General features: G+C 34.2%; 1 protein-coding gene across 1 annotated transcript in view; it reads right to left on the reverse strand.

Annotated features, from left to right (window-relative positions):
• Positions 1-7,023: 7,023 nt before the first annotated feature.
• Positions 7,024-25,693, reverse strand: part of Adgrl4 (adhesion G protein-coupled receptor L4) — a 102,877-nt gene continuing 84,207 nt past the window's right edge. The window contains exons 14-16 of the mRNA XM_026410009.2: positions 9,734-9,825; positions 8,214-8,382; positions 7,024-7,892 (exon numbers count right to left, since the gene is read on the reverse strand). Coding sequence (XP_026265794.2) covers positions 7,830-7,892; positions 8,214-8,382; positions 9,734-9,825 — 324 coding nt within the window. The 3' untranslated portion in view covers positions 7,024-7,829. The remainder of the gene's footprint in view (positions 7,893-8,213; positions 8,383-9,733; positions 9,826-25,693) is intronic.

Raw genomic sequence — 25,693 nt, forward strand, 5'->3', positions numbered from 1 at the left:
GCCCAAGTTAATATCTGACCGAAGTTCATGAGAAATCTGGGGTGATAACTCACCTAGTAAGGCCAATGAATGAATAGATTTGTTCCATAGTAACAGATAACAGGTTAGAACTTAAATGGATAGAGCTCTCATATTTTACTGAAGTTTTTAACCTTCATTTTATGACTATGCCTTGTTTTTCCTTTGACTCAACTCTTTATGTGCTTCATCATCATATTATACATTTTACACTTTATTTTTCCTTGTAAAATGCCTTATATTCATTTTATAAGGAAGTAACATATGCACTATTATTTAGGAATGAAATTCATATCATGTCCAAAACAAAAAATTCTTATTAATTCACTTGCTTTTTCTTAGTGTTAAAAGGAAAATGGAAGTTTATGAAGCAATAACATTATACTCCTTCTTTCAAGGAAATATAGTTTTGGTGGGCAAGAGAGAGCCTCTTATGTGCTAAGTGTTGTTGTGGTAAATAAAAAAAAGTTTGTCTATGTAGAGTTATTCAGCTTATTCAATCTATGTAAGCAAATCTACTTGGAAAAGAAAATCACACAGTGCTAAACAGTTTAGCACAGAGAAGAATGAAGGACCATATTTTTAATCTCTGAGGCTTTTTTATAAGAAGGATGAGTTATGCAGATGAGGTTGGTAGGTTTAGCAAAACATCTGAATTCTCAAATTGGTAACTAATAAAATTCCTAGTTCATTTATCTAAAAAAAATTTGCAATATCTGGCTTACTAAATATGGAAACTAGAAATTACCTTTACATAATAACAAAGAAATCTTATTGTTCAGGAAACAATTCTGAATATTTAAATAGCATAAATAATAGCTAAAACCAAATGCATTTTACATACAAGGAACAAGCATTTATTAAAGAATATTTCTTCTTTTCTGTTGAAGATTCCTGTGTTATTTTTTCCCAAGTATTACAATAGCTCATTTGCTTTTGCCTTTAAAGATAACAGAATTGTGGTTGTGTTTTTTGTTTGTTTGTGTTTCTTGGTGCTGGGGATCGAACTTTGTGTAGATTTATGTTTTAAAGGTGCATGGTTTCTATAGCTTTATATTAGGAAAAATCAAATGAAATTAGTGTAAAATATCCTGAACAAAGAATATGAAGTGCCTACATAATGCCAGGGTGAATTTCTCCATCCTTTATGGCAATATATGGAAATTTGAGAATAGCAAGGTATCTTTGTTTATATGTAGTGTGTTTAAAGAAGATGAAATATTTTTCAAGTTCATTTAAATGCAAATAGTATCTCTATTTAAACAAAAACATGTTGATGCAAACTTGTCCAAAAAAATCACTTTAATTAATAAAAAATGAAGAACATTAGCCTCTGCCTGGGCAGAGTTTGTACATCCATAATGCAACGTGGAGTCTGGGCGGCAACCTCACCTTAAAGAACATACCTCCTGGGGCTAGGGATGTAGCTCAGTTGGTAGAGTGCCTGCCTCACATGCACAAGACCCTGGGTTCAATCTTTAGCACCACAAAAAAAAAAAAAAAAAAGAACATATCTACTGCTGAACATTTAAAATTCTGTGTGACATATTACCAGTTCAACAATGGATAGAAATGAAATTTGTAGTTACAGGTTTTGAGTAGGGCAGAAAGGGAGTTGGGGAAAGTAGATTGTGAAATTGTAGAAAATAGAGGAAGTAAACCCACAATTTGACTTCATCGTTGCTCCTTTTTTTTTTCCTTGCTTGTTTCAGAAATAACTTGCTGATAAGTCAATAATGTGGAAAATCTCACTCCTATGTCTATCTATATTAGTGTGTTGAAACTTTATTGGTGAAATCCTCCATATACACCCATACAGTGACTGGCATCTAGTAGGTACACAATCCATCACTGTTCATCCAGATTCTAAGAATTATAGCTAATTTTAGATGTAACTTGCCATGCGCTAATCATCATATTGATTATCTCCCCTGTATTAAGAGCTTTGATTCTTACAACAATGTTATGAGGTAGGTACTGTCTTCATGGGCAAGAAACTGAATCACTGGCTGAACCCTGCCTAGGACTACATAGCTTACTGTAGGTAAGAGGGAATTCTAATATGGGGAGTCCTGCCCTAGTCTGACTTGTATACACAGGAATCACTGCCTCTCTGAATGTAAAGTTCTAAACTGTGAGAGGTGTTTATTTACACATTCCGTTAGGAGAATTTGGGAAATTGATCTGAGTGGGAAGATCAAATTGGGGAACATTTAGGTGGTTCTGCAGAGAAGTTGGAGGCCCTCAGGGAGCAAGAAGCATTGTTGTTTTGAATAATTACTTTCCTCACTCTGGTCACATAAGGTCTTGCAGAAAAAAAAAAACCTCCTGCATTAGATTGAGTGAAAGATGTAGTTGTTATGATTGCCAAGTGGGCTGAAATGACAGAATAAATGACCTCATGGGCACAGCACCACTCTCCAGGAACCAGGCTATACAGAAAAGCAGGGGAATTTTAGGGTAATTTGAACAATATTTGCAGTGGTGGCAACACATGGCTGTTCCTTCCCAGTAGGCAGTGGTGGCAGGGAGTCTTTTATAGGGCTCTGTTCTTATCACCTAAAACTTCCAAAGCTTAACTGACTGCCAGGATAATTAACCCCCCTGTATACTGGAGGTTCTTTTAGATCCACTTCTGATACATTAAGGAAAAGAAAGAAAATAATCATTTCAGGTTGTGCAGCCTGGCCCTTAGATGCTGATATATGGCAAATTGCAGCCCAATAGGAAACGAAACCACCTTTCTTAAGGACAATTTTGAAAGAAACCTATTATTTTTTTTTCTATTATTTTTTGAGTACATGAAATTGTAATATACTTTGTAGATTTTATTATTTATAATGCCTCAAAGTAGGAGGTTGAAATTAGAAATATAGTACATTGGCACCAGAAGAGATCTGTTGCAGCTAGGCTCACCCTCTCATTTTATATTAATCATAACTATCGTACAAACCTATGATATGTAACATCTGAATGAAATACCAAGTAAAATGTTCCACACATTCAGTTTGACACTGATCTCAGTGCTTGTTCAAACCAACAATCTATGGTAAATAATTCAAGTTCTTTTCATTTAAATGAAACTGCTCAAGGAGCTTTGTGGATCTCAAATCTGTTCATTTTCACTGAATACCTACTAGAACAAGCAAGCTATCTTTACATGGGTGAGAGGGTTATTGTGCTAGTTAGCTCTCTGCTACTGTACCAAAATACCGGAGATGATCGATTCACAAATAGGAAAAAATTTTATTCTGACTCAGTTTCAGAGGTTGCAGTCCATGATCAATTGGCCTTTGTTACTGTATTAGGTCTATGTTGAGATAGCACATCATGGTAGGGAGTGTGTGGTAGAACAACCTTCTCACCTCTTGGCAGACAGGAAACAACAACAACAACAACAAAATGTGGGGGGGAGGGCAGGAGAAGATAAAGAATTTAGATTCCCATAGTCCCCTTCAAGGGCCCATCCCTAATGAACTAGCTTCATCACACTAGGCCTCACTTATCAAAGGCCCTGTCACTTCTCAACAGCACCAGGGGCTGGGGACAAAGACTTTAAGAAATGGGCCTTTGGGGAACATATCCAAAACACAGCAGTTATGGAGTTTCAGCTTATAGACATTCATTGATGGTTCACATTTGTCATAGAAAAAAAAAATAACCGTATTTGTTATTTTCTACAACAAAACCAACCTGTATGTCTGAGACAATGTTATTTCTAAAGGCACTAAAGCTTTCTAGTATGTTATTGCCTTAATCCAGATTGTATACTAGCTATGAAATTCATACTCAATCTGGAATAGGATTCAGCTGCTACAAAGAATAAATGAGCTAGCAAATCAGAAAAGCAAATGACAGAAATGTCCTCATGATGAGATTTCATGTGAATGATTTCAAGACAATGATATTAGCAGGAAAAAAATATGGAAGAATATACTGCAGTATTTTTCAATGAATTGCTTGGTTGAGGGAGTGAGTCAGGGGCAGGGGTAGAAATAAATATATAGAAAAAGGGCAAATGGGAAATCACTTCCCTTAAAGTATATGATATGCACTTATTTCAAATTACATGCATATGTAGAAAAGACATCAAAATCCCGTGTTAAAGCACAGTATGAATTGGGGTGGTAGCTCATACCTGCTCAGAAGGCTGAGGCAGGAGGATTGCAAATTCAAAGCCAGTCTCAGCAATTTAGAGAGCAAATTAGCAAGACTCTGTCTCAGAACAATAAAATAAAAAGGGCTGGGCGTATGGCTCAGTGGTAAAACACCCTGGATTCAATCCCCAACTTCCCCTTCCCCCACAAAAAAGAGAGTGTATTGGGCTTCCTACATCCACTACAGAACATAATTGGCAACAGAAATATTGTTCTTATACTACATAAATATGTGTCTGTGGGGATGGAAAAATCTTGGGCATGAAGCTAGACTTTTACTTTCTATCCACCTGGATTTTGGGTTTTAACACTATGAAGTTTCCTAGCTGTGTGACACTAAGCACTCTTCATATACCGACCAAGGAAGTTAGAATTACCTATATTACTGTGACAATTAAATGAGATAGCACAACTCAACAACAGAAATCTATATCAGCTTTCAAGAAGAAATCTTTGCCTTTCAATGCTACACTAAGTTATTTCTCTCACATCTATATTTCAAAACTTAAGGTTTAATCTGGAGCTCTGAATAGTGACTCCACAAAGATGTCTAGTCTGTCCCCTGTAAGTAGTACAGTTTTAAATATGGTGGAAATTCATGAGGACCAAATCAGAGAGACTTCATAGAGGGAGCGGTTCTTGAAGGGTACGTATGGTTTATATGGGAGAAGACATCAGGCAGAAGAAGAACACCTGAACAATGGGACTCTTTCTGAATAAATTCTGAATTCAATTCATAATCTATGATTTCCTCAAATTTTCATGGTGGGAAAATTAGACAATAATATTGATACTTAAAGGGAGATACTTTGTAGGGCATTTAAGATGGCTATAATAAGGTAGATGGCATATATAGAAAATTAAAACTAGCACATATTGTTTCATTTTGAATGGCATCGAATCAAAAAGGGCTAAAGAAATGTCCTCATCAAATTAGCATATAAGGCTTCTTGGTTATGCCTAGTGTGTAGATTGGGAACTATTTGCTTATAGCCTTTATTATACTTTTAATAATTAGTATATTACATGTAAATAAGTCTTTCCTAACTATAGTGTAGTCATTTAACCAACAGGTATTTTTTTTTTTCTTAAGGGATTATGGTTTCTGTAGTTAATGAGTTTTCAGGGAAGTTATATTTCTTTGATGTCCATTTATCACAGATAAAGATACACTAACGACAAGTAGATGTTTTCCAGAGTAATGATTGTCACAGGAGCAAATTCCAGAAAAAGAGAAATTGGTGAGCTGTAAGTCGTGGGAAAAGTTAAATGTTTGGTGAGACTGAAGAAATTGGGAATAGGGTGAAAGTGAAAACTGGGGGGGTGAGCAGTTATGAGAAGAGCTTGACTGCTGTGCTAAAGAATATAGGCTTTTTTGTTTAATCAGTTATACATGACAGCAGAATGCTCTCTGACTCATTGTACACAAATGGAGCACAATTTTTCACTTCTCTGGTTTAAACGAAATAAAGTCATACCATTTGTGCAACATACCTGTTCCTAGGCTTTATTCAACCATGTATAAGTGAGGGTGATGCTGGAGTTAAGCTTTATCTTCACCTGAATACTCTAAAGATGCTATTACATGAATATTTCCATCGTACTAAGTCCCTGTTGCTGATATAACAAGTTATTATAAGGTTAGTGGGTTAAAACAATACAAATTTTATTACCTTACCATTTTTGGAAATTAGAAGTCTAACACAGGTAACCCTGGACTAGAAGAAAGGTCTATAGGGCTGATTTCTTCTGGAAGCTCAGGAGAGAGTGGGTTCCCTGGCATTCATTGTCAGCTTCTGAAGGCTACCTGAATTCTGTGGTCTGTGGACTTTGTCTGCTTCAAAGCCAGCAATGGCTGGTGAAGTCTGTCACACTGTATCACAGTGACTCTGTCCCTTTCGACTCTTTAGGACCTTTGTGATTACACTGGGCCCACCTGGATATCAAGGATCGTCTCCTCATCCCAAGGTCAGCTGATTAACAATCCTGATTCCATCTGTAACCCCTTTCCCCCTCACCCTGCTCACAGATTTTGAAGGTTAGGATGTGGATGTTTTTGGAAGGCCTGTGTTCTGCCTACCATGCATGGTTTTGTATACATTGATTGAATAGATTAGTTTTTCAATATTACATTCCTTTTAAAACTAGTCTGTAAGGACAATGATGATAATAGGTCACAGGCTTAGATAGTAAGAAATTATAATTAAAAGTTATTCATAAGATTCTCTAAAAGCATAAAAAAGACCTTGGCAGGTAGATCATCTTTCTTGAGAAATTTTAGAAAAGCAGGAACAGGATTGCTTCATTTAGGTAACATTTTATTTGTTAGAGCAAAATTTGACAAACTTCATTTTAATAGCTAAAGGAAATGATATAAAATCACAATATTCAGTATATTGGTACACTTTTATGGGCTGGTAGGTACAGAACAATTACAACTTTTTGAAATAAATTCACTGCTTCTACGTTTTAATAAGAAGATTTGAGAATAGATAGATGCCATACATTGAAGCAGATTTGCTTTAATAGATAATAGAAAACTGTTAGAAAATAGATCCACTGTGAAACCTTCTACAGTTCTCAGTGATTTCTTTGTTATAAATAACATTTTTAAATGTGTACTTTTCTGAACAGAAAAAAATAGCAATTCACTTTATGAATACTTTCATATTTACAATGCCCTTTAAATTAAAAGGGACTATTGCAATGTGAATGATAGTATTTCTAAAATTAAAAATAATAAAGCATTAAAATGTACTAGTCTACCATGATAGGATAATTTCACTACACTAAAAAGTTATAGAATAAAACCCTTCAGCTTTATACATACCATTTTTACACTTCCAGGCATAACAACATTATGTTTTGACACTTTTATATTTTACTGATTATGCATCTGAAGTTACAATCTATGAAATAAGTATAGAAATACCATATACCTCAATCTAATGTTAATTTAAAAATAGATTTTTTTCATTTGTGGAGTTATTTCTTAGAATACTATAAAAGAAAATGGATATAGCAAATAGAGGTCTAAGTTGTTTTCATATTTAAGTTCAGAGCAATTCACAAAATGGTAAGAGATTTTTATTCAATTATTTATTTTATCTCAAAAGTCTCTCCTCTAGTTTACAGAAAAGCATGTTTATTCAAAGTACATTTCATTGTTACAACAGCCATTTCCTTTTTTGCTGATTGATATTCTGCCCCTTCATTCTCTTATGTTCCTTTTTCTGTTATGGAGCTTATTACCAAGGTGGTAGGGGACTAGTTTCAAAGGCAACATGAGTCACAAAAATATCAAGCTGGTGGTTTCCTTCAGGACATTCATATATTTCTTGTGTTAGAAAGAAAATCTTTCCTTGGGCACAGTGATATCACTCCTGAGAAGCCAATTCTTTCCAAATATCTGCAATACTATTTTTGACATTACTAACTATGGCATGTAGGAAAACATACTATAACTACATGGTATGTTATTTTATCTCCTGTTATCTATATTTCTTAGACTGTAAACAGAAAAACTGATTTAAAAATTGTGATTATCTAATGATTAATCACTGGTGAATAGGATTGAGTAATTTTTATGCATTGGTCCTCCATAGCTTGGATTTTTGGTTTCCTTCAGCTATTATCATCCATAATTCTCCATGTTTACCTTAAACATCCAAAACAACAAGGGACATTTTTGAACAATCTATAATACTCTTCTTGAATCTTGAAAAAAAGAAAATGAAAAGAAGAAATGTTAATCACAATCATGACAATCATATCAAATTATATTCAAATCACAGACTGTATTTGGTTTTCTAAAGCATTATTATCTCTGATTATCAGAATATAATAATTAATCTATATTCACACATCTAATATCAATTTTTTAAAAAGTATACTTCCCTAGTGTTCTCTTTTAATTCTAAAATGCATTATATTTCATTAATAAAGATATGTCATAAATCTATGAGAATATGAACTATCAATTGTTAGCTGATGTTATGTAAATGTATTATGATGTTGGCAAAATAATAAATTGCTTACCTTTCTAGATAAAACACACAGGAATAAGAAAATGAACATGCCCTGGAAGGCATTGCTGACTGTGAAGAGGTAAGCTGTCACCACAGATGCATGCACTACATGGAGAACCCCAAAGATCCAGGTAGTGCCAAGAAGAAACAGCAGAGCAAGGGCGCCTCTTGCACAGGACCTGGAAATGTGTTTGGAAGGTTTCCATTAAGAAAGCCAAGTATATTCCCTGCATCTTTCAAATTCCTTAAAGTGTATGGGAAATGAATTGTTTGCAAAACCAAGAAATCCTTGACAAAGACCATTGATGACTTTGAAACTGACAAGTGTGTCCTGTACTTAGATGGGACAGTCTTAAGGGTCTGCTACTGCACTGAAGCAGGATGTGATACTAAAATCAAAGTCCCACTATTAAAATATGGCATTTTTACAGGAATTACTTAATCTTAAAACATTTTTATATGCTATACTGCAGTGGGTATGCTTTGATTTCAAATGTAACATGTCAGTTAGTTCCCAAAGATAAAATATATCTATCAAGAAGTATTTTTCCCAAGAAACTTTGAAAATTATACTGAGTGTAGACTTGGGTCAGCACATAGCCATGACATCAAAGGAGGCTTCTCCTTTTCATTCAGGTTTAGGAGGAAAAGTGTAGAATATGAAACTGCTTTTGCAATGTAGTTAACTCAAAATAAACTGTTGTCGGAGTACTGATTTTTTAAAAATTATAGAAAAAATATACTCAGACTTACTTATTTTCAACTGATTGCCCCTGACTTTGGGTAGTATAATATTCAGTCCTGCTCACTGAAGGCACTGCCTTGAACATGAAGTAACTAGTGATTATTCTCATTCATTTTCAATCCAATCATTCTTTACTGCAGAAGGTGTTTTAGCAATGTGCTCCAGAAAATGAGTCATTTTCAACTTTATTAAAACCAGCACACAACATGAAGCTATGAATGGTGAAGACTAAAAGAAAGTAATCGATCAAACATTTGCTAAATCCCCACTATAAATCTTGGGTGAGGATTGAAACTACAGGAGTGTTCCCAAGCAACACCAACAGTCAGCTGTTTCCCTTGTTCCCTATAGTACACTTCAGCTTTTCCTGAACAAACCATTTTTGAGGTCTCAATAAATCAGTTTTAAAGAGAGAGGGTTAAAGAAAAAAAAATCATGGCAAAATGCAAAAGGAATTATGAAAAAGAAAAATTGACTAAGTACTGAGAACTGTTTTATAAAAGAAAATTTTAAGGCCTATTTTTTTTGCCTTAAAACATAGTCATCATCTCTTCCCTTTCAAAAGGAAATATATTTGAAAAGACTGCTTCACTTACTCTTTAATCTGTGGTATTTATAGTCTAATTACATACATTAAATATTTTTTACCAATAAGTATTTTAAATATGGTGAAGGAAGTGTGAACCAATCAATTAAAAAAAACACAGTAATTCCAAAAATTATTGATACTTCAAGCTACTTAATCTTTTAATTACTAAAGTTCATGAGCATCAAGAAACACTAACCTTATGTTCTCATAGCAACTAACTTCTGGTTTTAACCCAGCAGTGTGACGAAAGACTTTGTATATGATAACTCCAAAAGCCAAGAGGTTAACCTGCAAAAATATATTAATTTCAAAAATTAGATTATTTTCATAATAAACTGTTTACACACAAAGGAAATAAATAAGTACTAAAGATTTCAATAAGAGAAACCAAAAAACATATTTTCATATATTACACTGTATAAACCCTCTGATAGGCAAGTGTGGCTTATCTTTATAATATCACTGAATATTGTTTGTTAGTGTATAAGGTAGTAGTGCAATTGCTAGTTTGGGATAAGCTGCTGGTTCAAGAAACTTCATTAATTGATACAACAACATCTACATATTGATGGTATCATCTCTTGCCAGTAATATGACTCATAAACAATATAAGACAAATTGTGATTGGAAAGCTTCATAAACACTGGAGGAAGTAAATTTTATTCACTGATTCCTTAAGGAAAACTATTAGAAATAATTCAGCTCTTAAAAACTTTAGTCTGGAAAAGAAAATTTGAAAGCACATTAGAAAACTCAACAAGACATCTCTATTTCTATTGCTAAGATTTTTTTGAATGTATTTTCTTTTTATGGTTCATCTGGATAATTCTCTATATTTATATTGAGACTTCCTTTCCCCAGATTTAACCTTCAAGGTTTCAATGTATCAATCCATGAAATAAATATTTGTTGGGAGGCAAATAAATTTTAATAAACACATTCTATTTATATTTTATACTATGAGCTAAATAGAATGTGTAGTGTTTTTACCCTTCTCAATGTGACCACATTATGAAATTTCTTCTTCTTTTCCTTCTTTGTCCTATGGTTTTGGAAATTTCAAGTTATATTTGCAGTGTTAGAGGGTTAAATGAGAGGTATGCTTTGAATGTATATCTATTCTAATATAAGAATGCTAATCATTTAAAATATTAAGTACTATGGAAATATTATCAGATTAATCATTTATTGAATGTATTTTATTAATTCAAACAGATTTTTCAAAAGCCATTTTGAAATGACAGCAGCCAAGCACAATGTTATAATTTTCTGTTAATTCTACTAGTAATTTAGAAGCTTATTGCTATACAAAACTATTTTTTTCTATATTTAAGGAGTTTATATAACTTCTCAAAATGAAATTAGGTGATTATTATTATAACAAGCATATAAAATAATGGATTGGAGATTTTCATGTTGTCATTTCTCTATGGGGAGTCCTTAAGAGGAAATCTTAGAGAAATAAGGGGTCTAGTACTTTCTTTCTGTTTCTAACTGTCTATTACTTCTAATTATATGATTAATTAACTCTAATTACACTAATGCTTCCATACAAAGAAAAGACATTAGCAATAGCAAAGGAGAGATAAAGTATAATTTAAATTGATTTAGTTGAAATAGTTTTGCCCTATTTATATGTTCAAATAATTAACTGAAGTGACAATTTAATAATATTTAATTTTATAAACTCTTTAATACCTACAAAAGAGAAATACTTACTATTTTCTAGGTTTCAATAGTTATAGCTATTTGGTATAAATTTAGAAACAACTGTACTTAATTTTACAAATAAATGCATTTGTATTTTTAAATAATAAAAATGTTTCAAGTTTGGTTAGTATAAAAGTGTATGCCGAATCACTATTGGTTTGAAAAATCTTTAAATAATTTTTATGAGGTTTTTATATTGAATTTGTTATCTCAACCAAGAAACAGCTGTAAGATAAAATAACTTTAAATTATTTAAAATGTTTTCTAGATCTACAATTTTCCACCTAAATTAGTAATTTAAAATATTTTCTAAAGTTTCCTAGACTTTTTGTTGTTGTTGTTAAAACTGAGTATGGAAAGCAGCTTACACATTTTGGACGTACTTTTCTATATCACGTGCTAAAATATTGAAGAGAGGAAAGGGAACATTCCCTGAGGGAGGTCCAGATCTGGAAAGTGCATTAATTTTTCTGTAAAAAGGGAAAATATTTACATACTTATAAAAACCAGGTGCTACAAGGCAAGTAGGAGGCTAATTCTTATTCCATAAGCTCATATTTTTCAAAAAGTTAGAAAAAAGAAATTAAAGCATTTTTATCAAAAGGTGTTACAGTTTTATATAATCAAAAAAATTACATATACATTGGTTATATGGCTTATATACATGGATAATAATATAAACATATGTATTATAAATTTTTATTTATTCTAAGAATTTTCTGAAGGATCTAATAAGTACTACAGTAGTGAGGACTTGGTACATACATATTAATCAATAAAACTGACACGATCTTTTGTCTTCATAGATTCAAGTAAGGAAAAGACTCTATAAGTAATCATAGAGATGTTTGTAAATTCCTAAACTATGATATTAATTCACAAATATGGACTGTTAGGAGAGACAAAAAAGAAGACTGAGGTTGATTAGCATGAAGTTTCGGGAAGTACACTCTCTTAGGACTTCCAGGACCTGATGAATTGTAAGGCATTAGAAGATCAAAGAATGGAGGGGGAAAGATTTTCCATGAGGAACAGCACAGAAAAAAGCCAAGAGACTTGAGGGAGTTGAGAAAGTGTCTTCCTTTTAAACAGCTGATAAAGATGGCTAGTTTGTTAGTGAACAAAAGTAAAGTAGCATGCATTCTGGTGGGTGAGGTTGGCAGTGACAAATATCACTCAGATTTTACCTTTTAAGTGCAAAGATTTTTTATTTATTCTCTCATTCAAGAGTTCTGAATGTACCATGGGCCTTTTCCTCAAGAAACATGGACTATAATGGAGATGACCAGTCAATGGGCGAGTGCAATACAATTTAGTAAGGTCTGCACACAGTGGGCATTTGCCCAGCAACAGGAAAGAACAGAAGGGACAGTAATGGAAAATAGGCCTTCTAAGCCAATCTTGAACAACCAGAAGAGACAGGAGAAAACAGTATAGAGAAAATAAGCCATCACTTGGAACCTTGGTCATGGATCCAATTTATTTTTTATATTAACATTAAAATTTTTTTTTCTAATTAGTTATACATGATAACAGAATGCATTTCATTTCATTGTACACAAATGGAGCACAACTTTTCATCAACTTTTCATTTCTCTGATTGTACATGATGTAGAATCGCACCATTGTTCAGTTGTACGTGTACCTAGGGTAATGAGGTCCATCTCATTCCACCATCTCACCTACTTCCATATCCCCTCCCCTCCCCACATCCCTTTGCCCAATTCAAAGTTCCTTCATTCTTCCCATGCCCCCTCTGCCCATTATGGATCAGCATCCACTAATCAGAGGGAATGCCTTTGGTTATGGGGACTAGTTTACTTTGCTTAGCATGATATTCTCCAACTCCATCCATTTACCTGCAAATGCCATAATTTTATTCTCTTTTAATGCTGAGTAATATTCCATTGTGTATATATACCACAGTGTCTTTATCTATTCATCTATTGAAGGGCATCTAGGTTGATTCCACAGTTTAGCAATTGTGAACTGAGCTGCTGTGAACATTGATGTGGCTGTGTTGTGATAGTATGCTGATTTTAAGTTCTCTGAGTATAGACTGAGGAATGGATAGCTGGGTCAATGGTAGTTCCATTTCAAGTTTTCTAAGGAATCTCCACATTGCTTTCCAGATCTATTTTGTTCACTCACTTTTTATGTTATCAGACCCAATGGTCCAAAATACCATCTGTCCCTAGATCCAATCTGACTCCTCCACTTGGAATTTTAATAGTCATTGTGAATTAAAAATGTCAAAAAAACAAACTACTTTTCTTTCCCCCAACTCATTTTTGCTGCTTTATTTTGTTCACTAGTGCACATTATCTAATTTTTCTGGTTCAAGGCATATCTATTAGCCAACTCTTCATCTTTACCTTCGAAAAGCTTTCAGAATATGAAGACTACTTACCCACTTTCACAACTACTACCCTGAAACTGGCCATCATGGTGCCTCCCCTGGGCTATTGCAAAAACCTCCCCACAGATCTCCTTGTTGCCATCCCTACCTTCCTACAATCCGTTTCATCTTAGTACTCTGCCTTATCTTTTTACTTTTTTTTTTTTTTTGGCAGTGGGGATTGAACCCAATGGGCACATTATCACTGAGCTATCTCCCAGTTATAAAAAAAAATTAAAAATTTTGAGACCGGGTCTTGCTAAGTTGCTGAGGGCCTTGCTAACTTCCTGAAGCTGGCCCAGAACTTGTGACCCTCCTGCTTCAGCCTCCCAAGTTGCTGGAATTCCAGACAGGTACCTTGGTCTTTTTAAAATGTATGTCTGACCATGTTTCAGATCCTCTAGTGGCTACCCATCTCATTTGGAGTTAAAGCCAAAGATCTCACGACTGATCTGAAAGGCCTGAAATGTCATGGTCTCTGGAATTCCTCTTTCCTCAGGTCCTTCTGCCTCAGTCTGCTCACATTGATTCTTTGCTGTTCCTCCAGCACATCAAGCACACCCCCAGGCAGCTGTATTTGCTTGTCTCCAAAGCACTGCCATGGTCATTCCCTCACTGCTTTGGTTTAAATGTCACCTTACTTACATAGAGCTTTCAGAGTATTTTTATTAAAAAGCTGACATGCAAATTATAAAGTCAGACCTGAGTTAAATTCTATGGAAGTGGAGAGAATGATGGGTATTTACTATTTTTGGACAATGCAAACTCCATATGACAACACTTTCTTCCTTTGCTTTAGTTACTAGAAACTGACAAAAGTTGTCTCCTTGACCAGATGTTAGACAGGCTCCTCTCAGCCCCTTCTTAACTAAGCCTTGACGATGGGATTCACTGTCCATCCTTGTAGAGACCAGTTTTGTAAGTAATCCTGCTAAGTCAGTTTACAGAGAATCTTCCCTCCTCTGATATCTGATCACTCTCAATATGTAATCAAACTACTCATCTCTCATCACTGATATCTGATCTCTCCAGGCTGCTGTTCAGTAAGAACCTTATTAAGTCAATTTAGCAAAAACTTCCCCTACCCTTGATGTCTCTTAGTAATTATCCCATCACCCTCAACATGTTCCCAGGCTATAAATCCCCAGCTGTCTCTACTGCTTTGAGAGTTAAGCTAATCCCTCTCCCTTTCTGCCAGTTTTGACATCTATCACAATAGCCCTAAATAAAGTTTCTCTTACCACTTAATAAAAGTCAAAGTGATCTTTTAAAAAATTATCAGAATAATAATGTTTTTACTAGAATAATCATTTTTCAAAAATTATTATTTAGAATTTTGTTCAGTTGTCTCAAATTTGCTGAATATTATAATACGATATTGGGTCATATGATCCAGCAAATCTGAGGTGATTGGTAAAAACTACATTTGCTCCTTTTACATTGCTTGCATTTTTTCTTTATCCATAAATAGATAAGCTACTTTAAATCCTTTTTCTAACAGAGCCAAAAACCATATATAAATAATCAGTATCACTTAAAGGCATCTAAAGGCACATGACATATCAAAATTAAGCTAAAACTCTGTAGTTTTCATGGAATAGAAAGCATATTTTGGAAAGGAAAAGTTTTATGAAGTAAGTAAAAAGGGCCTGAAATGAGACAAGAAAAAATAGCTCAAAACAAAATTATATAGAATTAAAAAGTATTTCTGGAAAAAAAAAACCAGTTTGCAATTAACCCAGAGAGGCAATGGCTTTGAGAATAGTTAAAAAAAATCTGTATTTCAGGTTGAACAGTTGGAAAGATATTATTAGCACTCCACTTCATGACAGTGGCTACATCTTAACAGCAGACTTGAGTACTTGAGTCATTTTTTGAAATAGGAGATATCACCTTAAGAAAACAATGCCTTTGAAGTTGGGGTTATGGATCAGGGGTAAAGAGTGTGCTGGGCATACTTGAAGCCCTAGGTTAGATGCTCAGCTCCTCCTCCATCACCACCACAAAAAGAAAAAGAGAAAGGAAAAAAAAAAGAAGAGAAAATGGTGTCTTCAAGACAATATGTTTTGCTTACTGGCGTTTAGCTATGTGTGCTTACTTTGTCAGCTGTGTTCCTTCATTATTTATCTCCAAATGTTAGTGTCACAGAAGCACAGAGCCTAATCGATGACTTGAAACAAACATTCATTCATTACTATTTTGTCTCAACTTTTAAACACACTTTTAGAGTGTTAACTAGGAGTCTGTGATACCTTTACAGGAATAAGCAGGACAAGGACCTTAGATGGGAATCGTAAGGATTCTGAAATTTATTACTGTACTTTAAAATACAGAAAAGAATGAAAATAGCTGTGAAGAAAAAAATAATCATTTGAAACCATGAACACTTAATCCTAGAGAAAAAAAACAATATTTTAAATTTGAAATAATTTCTCTTGCTTCATCTTAACTGATATTTATCTATACAGAGATCTGTTTTTGAACTTCAGGTAGATGCAGTTTAGCAAACACATTCTGTTGTTTGATGGTGTGTTAAAAACTTTTAAGAGCCTTATTTTTTGAAAACAAGAAATCGAAGTAGATGAGTCAGTGGAAATGCATGAGCTAATTCTGAAGGATTACAGACCTTCAGGTACAGACAACCCAAGGGCCCAAAACTCAGACTTCCAGATGAAGCATCCCAGTCAGTCATTTTCTTAGTCTGTTTCTCAATAATTAATGAAACCATCTATATGCCCTTGTCAGATCTTACCAAAAAGAATGAGAAAATTTCTCTTACAGCACTTTTAGATCCTTGCTTTAATTTTTCATATGCATCAAATGAAATCTGGTTCATTTAAGAATGTGTCATGATCCGAACTTATATGTCTTTTTAAATAGTTTTATTGCCTTTAAACTAACTGGCTTAGGACAAACTGCATCTTCCATGAACAAAGGGTGGGTTTCAACTGGGCTACCGAGGGGTCATAGAAAATAACTATCCATTCTCAATTTTTAGACCACTGTACAAATAGTGAGGGAGCTATCGATTTAAGCATCAAAATTTAAAAAGTATGCTCTATTAACTGTGCATAATTCAAACTGGAATAAAATAGATGAAGCTTTGTCTTCTGTTTGGAATCATCCCTTTAAATGCCTTAATTTCGATGCCAATCACATAGAGTATCTGAAAAATTGGGGGTGTGGTAAGCAGAATTATGTACCTCCTCAAAAAATAGTCTATATTCTAAACTTAAAATCTGTCAATATTTTAAAAAGGAATTTTGCAAAATAGAATTAAAATTATGGGCTTTAAGAGAGATGATTGTGAATCATTTCCTTTGGGCCCAATAGAACCACACGAGCCCTTAAAGCAGAAGAGATTTAGCATAAGTGAGGGCAGGAAAGATGGGACAGAAGTGGAGAAATGCAAGTAGAGAGAATTACTACATGGGAAGACCCCACTAGGTGTTTGTTGGCTTTGAAGACAGACGGGCCAAGTTTTAGGAAATACGGGAGGCCTCTACAAACTAAGAACAACCCATGAAACATCCAGCAAGAAAATGGAGCCTCAGTCCTACAATGACATGGAATTGAATTTGGCTATCAACCTAAAAGAACATGGAAATAAATTTCCTGCAAAATCTCTAGAAGAACTGATCTGGTGAATTTAGCCAGTGATTTAAGCCCTCCCTCTAAGCAGAGAAACCAACTGAGCCATGATGTTCCCAGACTTCTGAGCTACAGAACTGTGAGATCATAAGTTTGTGCTGTTTAAACTGGTGAATTATGCTATGCATTATGGTAGCAAGAGAAAATGAATACAGATAGTGGAAATCTAAATGTGTTCACATACATACACATTATACATATATATTATATGTACATTATGTATGTGGAACAAAATATGGAATAATTAGTAATTAATATTCTTAAATAAAAAATTTAAATCCATTTTAAAATAAAGACTTTTTAAACTCATCTACTATTGGTGTTTTACATTTGATGAGTAAGCAATTTATATAAAGATTTCTTCATTATTCATGGATTCTTCCATGTTTCTTAAAAAAAGATGAAGACAATCATAACTAGTAAAAGATTTCTTTTTCAGGAAGTCATATTTGCATCTTGTACTTTTAAGTACCTACCACACTTTCTTCTGTATAATACTTTTCTTCATAGGATGGCCAGATGTAGTAAATACAAATGTTGGATACCAGTTAATTCAAATTTTGGATATACATTGAATAATATTTTAATATAAGCATGTTCCCTATAATAATTGGACCTTACATAATTTATTGTATATCCTAAATTCAAGTTAATTGAGCATCCAATATTGGTGAATTTGTGAATCTCAAATTTACATCTTCTCCTTTTTATAACAGAAAATACTGACCTAGTGGAAAACCCCAATGCTGTCACACTTTCCAATGGGCTGATATCTAGCCGTGTGAAAAGGCATCTCAAAGGATGAAGGGGAGATTTTTCAGATGCTTCAACTGTTGTGAAATATATATGTATATGTTAAGACTAATAAAATATTCCACAGTCGCTCAATGGATGAAAGGGCACATGAAAAAACTGAGTCCAGTAAAGACTACGTCCAACTTTGCAGAACACTTTCCCCTTGGTGTGCATGGTGGAGCTGGGCCAGGAAGCAAAGAATTGGGCTCACACTGACTAAATAGCTTTTGTTAATAGAGTAGTGGTTAGAAATAAAACTGACAGAGCTTTGGTGTAAAATGGCATTAGTATAAATTTCATGAAATTCACATAATTTGGTGCTGCAGTGTTTCTTGACCTATTGACAGAATCATGAAGAACCAGGAATAAGTTCTTCCCCCACATATACCTGTGCAACACTGCTAGGAAGTGTCTCTCAACATCATGAAACTTAGAGCACTTACATGGCTCAGAATTAGCAGCCTTGGGATTATTAAGAACAAAATTATATTCCTCTGCTGAGTCTACCCCATCTTGGAAGGGAATAACTTCAGAAAAATGGGGACATTGTCTACAATCATAAGAAAAAAAATGTTGAGTAACTAGAAACATGTTGAAATATTTGACACAATTTGAAAACATAATAGATGTATTCACATTGGTTATAAATATCACAAGAGGAGAGGATCCTTAATAGAACAGTCTGGGATATTACAGTTTTTGCCATACTGCAATGATCCCTTGAGATTTATACTTTAGAAGATATCAGTGTTCTCCCACCAAGCACTGTCTGTCTGCCAAGGATACAATTGGATAAATAGTTGTTCTAGGATAATGTACATTTTCATGTACTTGAAAACTACTATAACATTGAGAAACAAGACACTGGCAAAAAATATTTTTGGGCACTAATACTTCTTCTTATATTACCATTATTGTTGTCAATGCTATTATTATGTTTGTTTCACATTCATGGCAAAAGAGGCAAAAGAGGTTAAATACCTCACTCAAGTTATAGTTAGGCAGTAGCAGAGCCAAAATTCATAATTAACAGATTATAGAGTCTACATTTCTGAGAACTTTATAATAAACTATCAAACTATAGATGAAGGACCAGTGAGGAGAAGCTAAACTGACACCTAAAACTTAAAGAATTTAATTATGTAGACATTTATTTATATGAGTGGCTAACAGTTACTTAATTTTAGAAGTGGTTAAAAAGAGAGGAGTAAACTACTAAAAAAAAATGGTGATAGGGTTTTCCATTTGGCATTGGCTTGTGGACACTCGACTTGGTACCAAGTTCACTGGACAAGATACCAAGGCTGAAGTGTTGCTAGTAGTGGTTGACCTAATGGACAGTGCCAGCAGTCCTCTACTGGAGACTCCTGTCCTCACTGCTCCTATGAATATGATACTTTATCCTGTGCTGGTGAATAGCAAGGCTATACCTGTGGTAGAGTCCAAGTATTGTTTTTAGATTCATGCTATTGATCTCCATGGTGGGATGCCAAGATAAACTAAATGAAGAACATTTCAGAATTCTGACTGATTTTCCTGGGGAAAACATAACATATGAATGACACTGGTACCCTCACATTATCTATGTCTTATGGAGTCATGTCATGTTGAGAGCCACAGCTGAAGGGGCCCCAGCAAACTTCCAGCTGCCAGCAAACTTCCAGCTGCCAGCTGATGATTGGCTCACAGCGGCCCCAGCAAACTTCTAGCTGCCAACTGATTGGCTCCTCTGCGGTGATGCTTATTGGGCTGTTTCCCTGCCCTTTCAGACCACGGAGCTGCTCATTGGGGGACTTTTTTGGGTCTGCCCATGCGACCCAGCCAATCGGCCTCAAGAGCAGGAGGAGTGGGGGAGGTGCAGAGGCTTGTGGGAAGCCGGTGGTGGCAGTTGGGCTCTGAGGGTTTTTCCTGAGGAGCTGTGTGGTGTGGTGTGTGTGTTCTAAAAATAAAGTTCGTTTCTTTTGACAAGTGGCTTCTGAATTGTGCCCAGCCAGACTGCGGCAATGTCAGATGAGCCATTGGTTGATGGTGGCAAGGTTCACCCCCTATGCTGCCTTCCAGTCCTCTGTGTCATACTACATATATGCCTGTTAAGGGGACTTTGAGATCACATTATGTAGTTTTAATAAAGTAACCCTAATGAAATGGACAAAGCCTTAAGATGTCTTCAAGTGCACTGCGGGTTATTTTTTTTTTAATACTGATAAAGAGCCTACAAGTGAGCTACTTGCTGACAAGGTCACAATTCCATGTCACAAGTCCATGCCAGTCAGCCAGGTTAAAGTCCATGAAGATCTAATCAGACTTCATATCTCATTATGTAAACATTCAAATTGTTAAGTTATCAAAGTATGGATTTACATCCGGTTTTCAATCATATTTTAAAGCATGCAAACCAGTTCAATACATAACTTCTCTAAAGTCAGCGCTATATGTTTAGAAGTATCTCTAACATTTCCTGGTTATAGTGTTTAAAACAATCACATACTTTTTTAAGAGAAGCTCTGTTCCTTATGATGAAGTAAGTTAACTGAATCCATATGTGGAAAACAGTATGATGCCAAAGGCAAGTGTTCTTTTATAAATTTAAATGTATGTCTCTTTCAGGAAATACTGTTTTAAAAAGCAAAGGAAAGCATCACTGAAGGGATGGGTATTAGAAGAGAGAACTCTGAGTAAATCTGCCACACAATAACATGAAAGTATGGATTTAATTCATCCTTGTGAGGTTGCAGCTCTGCTAGTCATTAAAACCAAATGAAAAAAAATAAAGTGAACTTACATCTACATCTTTGAACTGCTGTTTTTAAAGTGCAATATATATTCTTTTTTAAAAATGAAATGCTAATGTTTTAGTGAGGATCATATTGAAATATGTTAAATATTGTTATTTCACCTTTCATTCTTGAAATTTATATTTTCAAGTATGTTTTATAATGTATATATTATATGTATATACTAACAAATGTATACATTTTTTCAAGAAGCAAACATACACTTATTAAAGTATATACTTTTTACTGATGGGTTATTTAATCAAATAAGTATGGAGACCACTGTTTATAATATGACAATTTTAAGAAAGCAAAGTTTGTACCTTCAACATTACTGGAATAATTGGTTTCTAGAGCCATATTCATCTCATGGATTCAAATTCCAACTGAAGTTACCTGGGCAATTTAGAATTCTTTTGTGTTTTGCTTTCCTGGTATGAAAGCATGAGTAATATTAGTACTACTTATCTACTAAGTTTATTGTGTGCATTAGATTAAACAATTAAAATACTTCAAAAATTGCACAATATGTTTTTTTTGGGGGGGGAGGGAGTGGTGTTGGGGATTGAAACCAGGACCCCAGGACCTTGCAAGGCAAGGCAAGCACTCTACTAACTGAGCTATATCCCCAGCCCAATATGTGAGTTTTTAACAAGCATCAATTATCACAACCATCTAGAATTACGTTCTTCTAAATTGTATCGAATATTTAAAGTGTTGATATATTTACATTTTTATTCAACAGTTGGTCAGCATTATTTTGTGATATAGTTTCACTGGACCTGTAAACCAGTCACATGTGCAGTGATCATTCTGACTTCCACATGTGGATAGTCCTGACAGATAATGAGCAATGTTAAACCTCTCTTTTCTGATCCCGTGCAGAGGGAGGATAAGCTTTACTTCTCATTCAAATACACTTATCCATGCGGTTAGGGACAGCTACCTCCTTTGTGCATTGCAAGTAGTGAAGAAAGATTCAAATGGCTGATACTGTCAGCCATATGGTGTTCTGTTACAAGGAATTTTTATTTTTAAAAAGAGAAACAAATCTAGTTTTGAAAATGGGTTTTGGAAAAGAGGTGTTTTATAAGTCCAAATTAATAAAACAAACTTGAAGTGGTTTATCAGCCACATTCACTTTCAAAAGGTCTAAATCTTGAAGATAAATAAACTAATAAGCTCAGTCTAACCATAAGCCGTGTTAAGGGTTATGAACTTGATCCCAAGAACAATGCTAAGCCAAGAAATATATAAACTGGAGCAGGGTGAAAAGATGATCACATGTGATTTTCTAAAACATGACTTCAAGCTTACTAATATGTTACTATATCTATCTATCTATCATCTATCTATCTATCTATCTATCTATCTATCTATCTATCGCCTTGATATACTTTTTAAGAGCAAAGTCTTTCCTTCATTTGTATCCACTCAATTTCTAACACAAACTTAGTGAGAGCATTAATACTTGATAAAATATTTGACCTACAAAATATCCAAAGAGTAGTACTTAATTTTGCAAGTATTTTCATTCCACACTACCCAAACTTTTATTTAATTATGTCTTTATTGATAGGGTTACTGTTACAGAAACTTATACAGACTTTTTAAAGGATCTAATGGAACACATTTTTCCTCAAATAAAGTAGATCTTCAAATTAGACGTATGAAATGAAGGACAATGAAAAATGGGTTAAGTAATAACTCAAACTTTCAGATTATTTGCTACAAGAAGAAAACAAAGTGGAATTTGAATAATTTGGTGGATTGAAAGTTACTTATTAATGAATACCTAGACTACAAGTATTGCTTTGAATTCTGATGCACTCAGAATTTTAGGAAAGATAAAACTGTTGGATAGTCTTAGCAAGCATTTAAATAAATCAATACTAAATGGAGGCAGAGATATTTATATTAGCAATGATTTCTTCCATTTTCAACAAGATAAAAAGTATTTTATTTTGCTGCCTTCACCAAGTCAAATAGAGAATTTAAAGTTTATGAAATATGTGTGTGTGTGTGTGGGGGGGGTTACTGGGAATTGAACCCACAGTACTCTACCACTGAGCTACATCCCTAGTCCTTTTTTATTTTGATATGGAATCTCACTAAGTTGGCCCTAGTGGTCTCAAACTTGCAATCCTCCTGCCTCAGCCTCCTGAGTCTCTAGGATTACAGGTGTGTGTCACCGTGTCTAGCTTATGAATAATATTTATAAGATCTGAGTTTTTTAGTTCTCCACAACTCATCCTGAAGCCATTTCTGGAAACCAGAAGACCTGAACAAGATTTTCATAGACCTAACAATCTACTCCCTTCAAATTTGTGTGCAAAGAGAGCCGAAAGGACATGTGACAAGGAAACTGTGCAGAATGTGAGCCCTGAACCCTTGAGCTGGCTTCTGCTACTCAGTGGTTGGGTGATCCTGAGCACACTGCTTCAGCTCACCCAGCCTTGTTTTCTACCTACATAGAATACAGTACAGGCATAGTGATAGTTGTTGTCCACTGAAATGTGAATTAAACTCTAACGACTAAAAGCTGCATGTAAAACTGAACAAGTTCGGTTCTCTTCTTTATCAGTTACCATAGGATGCATTTTTTGTTTGTTTGTTTTGTTTTATTTTGCATTAGAAGATGTGGAATAAGAGTTCTGCAAGTGCAATAAAGACTGATTCAAAGAACGCTTCACTGTTGCAAGTGCACTGTGTTACACTCAGGATGATAAAATGATCACCTAATGATGATCAGCACATGCACGGTGCTCTTGGTCAAGTTGAATTGTTTTTATAAATTCTTAGTGAACAGATGCTTGAAGGCTTTATCCGTTAGCTATGCAATAATGTACATAATATGCTTTAGTGTAATCAGTACTTTTTAAGGAATTTGTTCTTTAAATTATAAATAGCAGAGTCCCTTTAGGTACTTACAAACAGATAAGTCAAGATTTTAGTACACAGTGTGAAAATCTAGTAAAGCATTATCATTTACTAAATGCTGTTACTATTTTTATTTTATTGTATCAGAGAAACTTTGTGAGGATTAACTGAGATATATTAAAAGGTTTTGAAAGATTAAAAGATTATACAAGCATAAGGGTAGTAATACTTCTAATGACTCTATTACTCTTGCATCATCCACAGTGTTTCCCCTTTCACCATAAAGCTACCTTCCTAAGGAAGTACTAGTTATTTCTATTTAAAACAATATTTTTGGATCTCTAATATCTATAAAGTTATTCAATTCTTGTGAAATTTTCTACTAAGTCCCAAGGATTCTATTTCTGAAAGTATTTATAATAAGAATATAACTACCATATATGAGAACATATTCAAACTATCAATGTAATTTTTTCTGTTGTTTTTTAAAAAAACTCCAATTGATCTTCTTTTTTTAAAAAAAATTCTAGCTATTTTTTTCAAGGAGGTCAGAATAACATGAAAAAAAGTAAAGAAATGTTATAGACACTGAAATGCTTAGTATAATTATAAAATATGGGGAAAGGTTAGATAATTAAAGTGCCTGGAACCACAGAGGTCACTGAAAGATGCACCTAAAAAGTGTGATGCCATTAAATTAAAATATTTAATTGTAATATTGATGCTGTTATCCACAATATTTAAAATTACAGTGGGCAGTGTTTCTAATAGCACTTTATGTGGTCATCGAAAGTATAGTGTCCACACCCTGACCGTAATTATTTTTGTTAAGTCTATGTTATTAGTGGAAGAGTCCAAAATGCATTCCTACATGAGGTACTTAACGTCCAAGTCTAGACTACTGGTTCAGAGGCACAGAGATAGTTTGGTCCAGGGAACATCTGGCTGTGTTTGGAGATGTTTTTGTTTGCCATACCTAAGTGTTGGTACCACAGGAATCTAGTGAATAGGCCAGAGATGCTGCTGAGCATCCTCTAATGCACAGGATAGCCTTCACAACAAAGATGTGCTCCAATATGTCAACTGTATCACTCTTATGAAATCCTGGCCTATCATCCTTTCTATTGATTTATATTGTTCAACTAAGCCATTAGGACACCATAGTAGACAAAAATCTATTGATGGCAAAATGTCAGAAAAAGAGCATTCTCTCCTTCCATTGGTGTAAAAGTCTATTGAAAAAGTTGTTTTGAAAGCAATTTATAATTTAAAAACCTGTACATACTTGCATTTCTACTTCTAGAAAGCCTTCTTCACAACTATATTTAATGCATAGATGCAACTGTACTGGAACAAGGATTATCTGTGTAATGTTACTTGTAATAAGGTAACATTGGAAGCAAATTAAATATTCACCTCTAGGGAAGTGGTTAAATATCACTGCACATTCATAATATGCAATTACAAAATGGTAAAATGATAGATGCTAATGAGGAAATATCACTAAGATATATTATAGGTTACAGATAATTCACCTAGTTTGAATTTGGAGTCAAATGTATATATACATACACAGAGCCAAGATCTGAAAAGGTATAGAGTATATATGAAAAAATAGTTAGACTATGAGTACAAGATAGCATGCACAAGTTTTACTCAATTTTGTAGTACTTACATTTCCTTTAATTTTTTAAAAATTTGTGCAATTAAAAATATAAACAGAATATGTCACATCACAAATATCTACATAGACATGGCCTGTCTTATAAGAGTTACATAGGAATTCATTCTTAGTAGGTTTCAGTAGGTATCTCCTGGGGAAAGGGAATGAAGACACTGTAGACACAGAAAAAGCAATTATATAGGAGACTACCACGAAAACTGAAGGAAGTTCTGGGCAAATCTTGAAAAAAGTATGAAAGAGTAGCAATATAACAACACTCAATTA

Source organism: Urocitellus parryii, chromosome 11, assembly GCF_045843805.1.
Source record: "Urocitellus parryii isolate mUroPar1 chromosome 11, mUroPar1.hap1, whole genome shotgun sequence".
In the NCBI taxonomy this organism is placed as follows: Eukaryota; Metazoa; Chordata; class Mammalia; order Rodentia; family Sciuridae; genus Urocitellus; species Urocitellus parryii.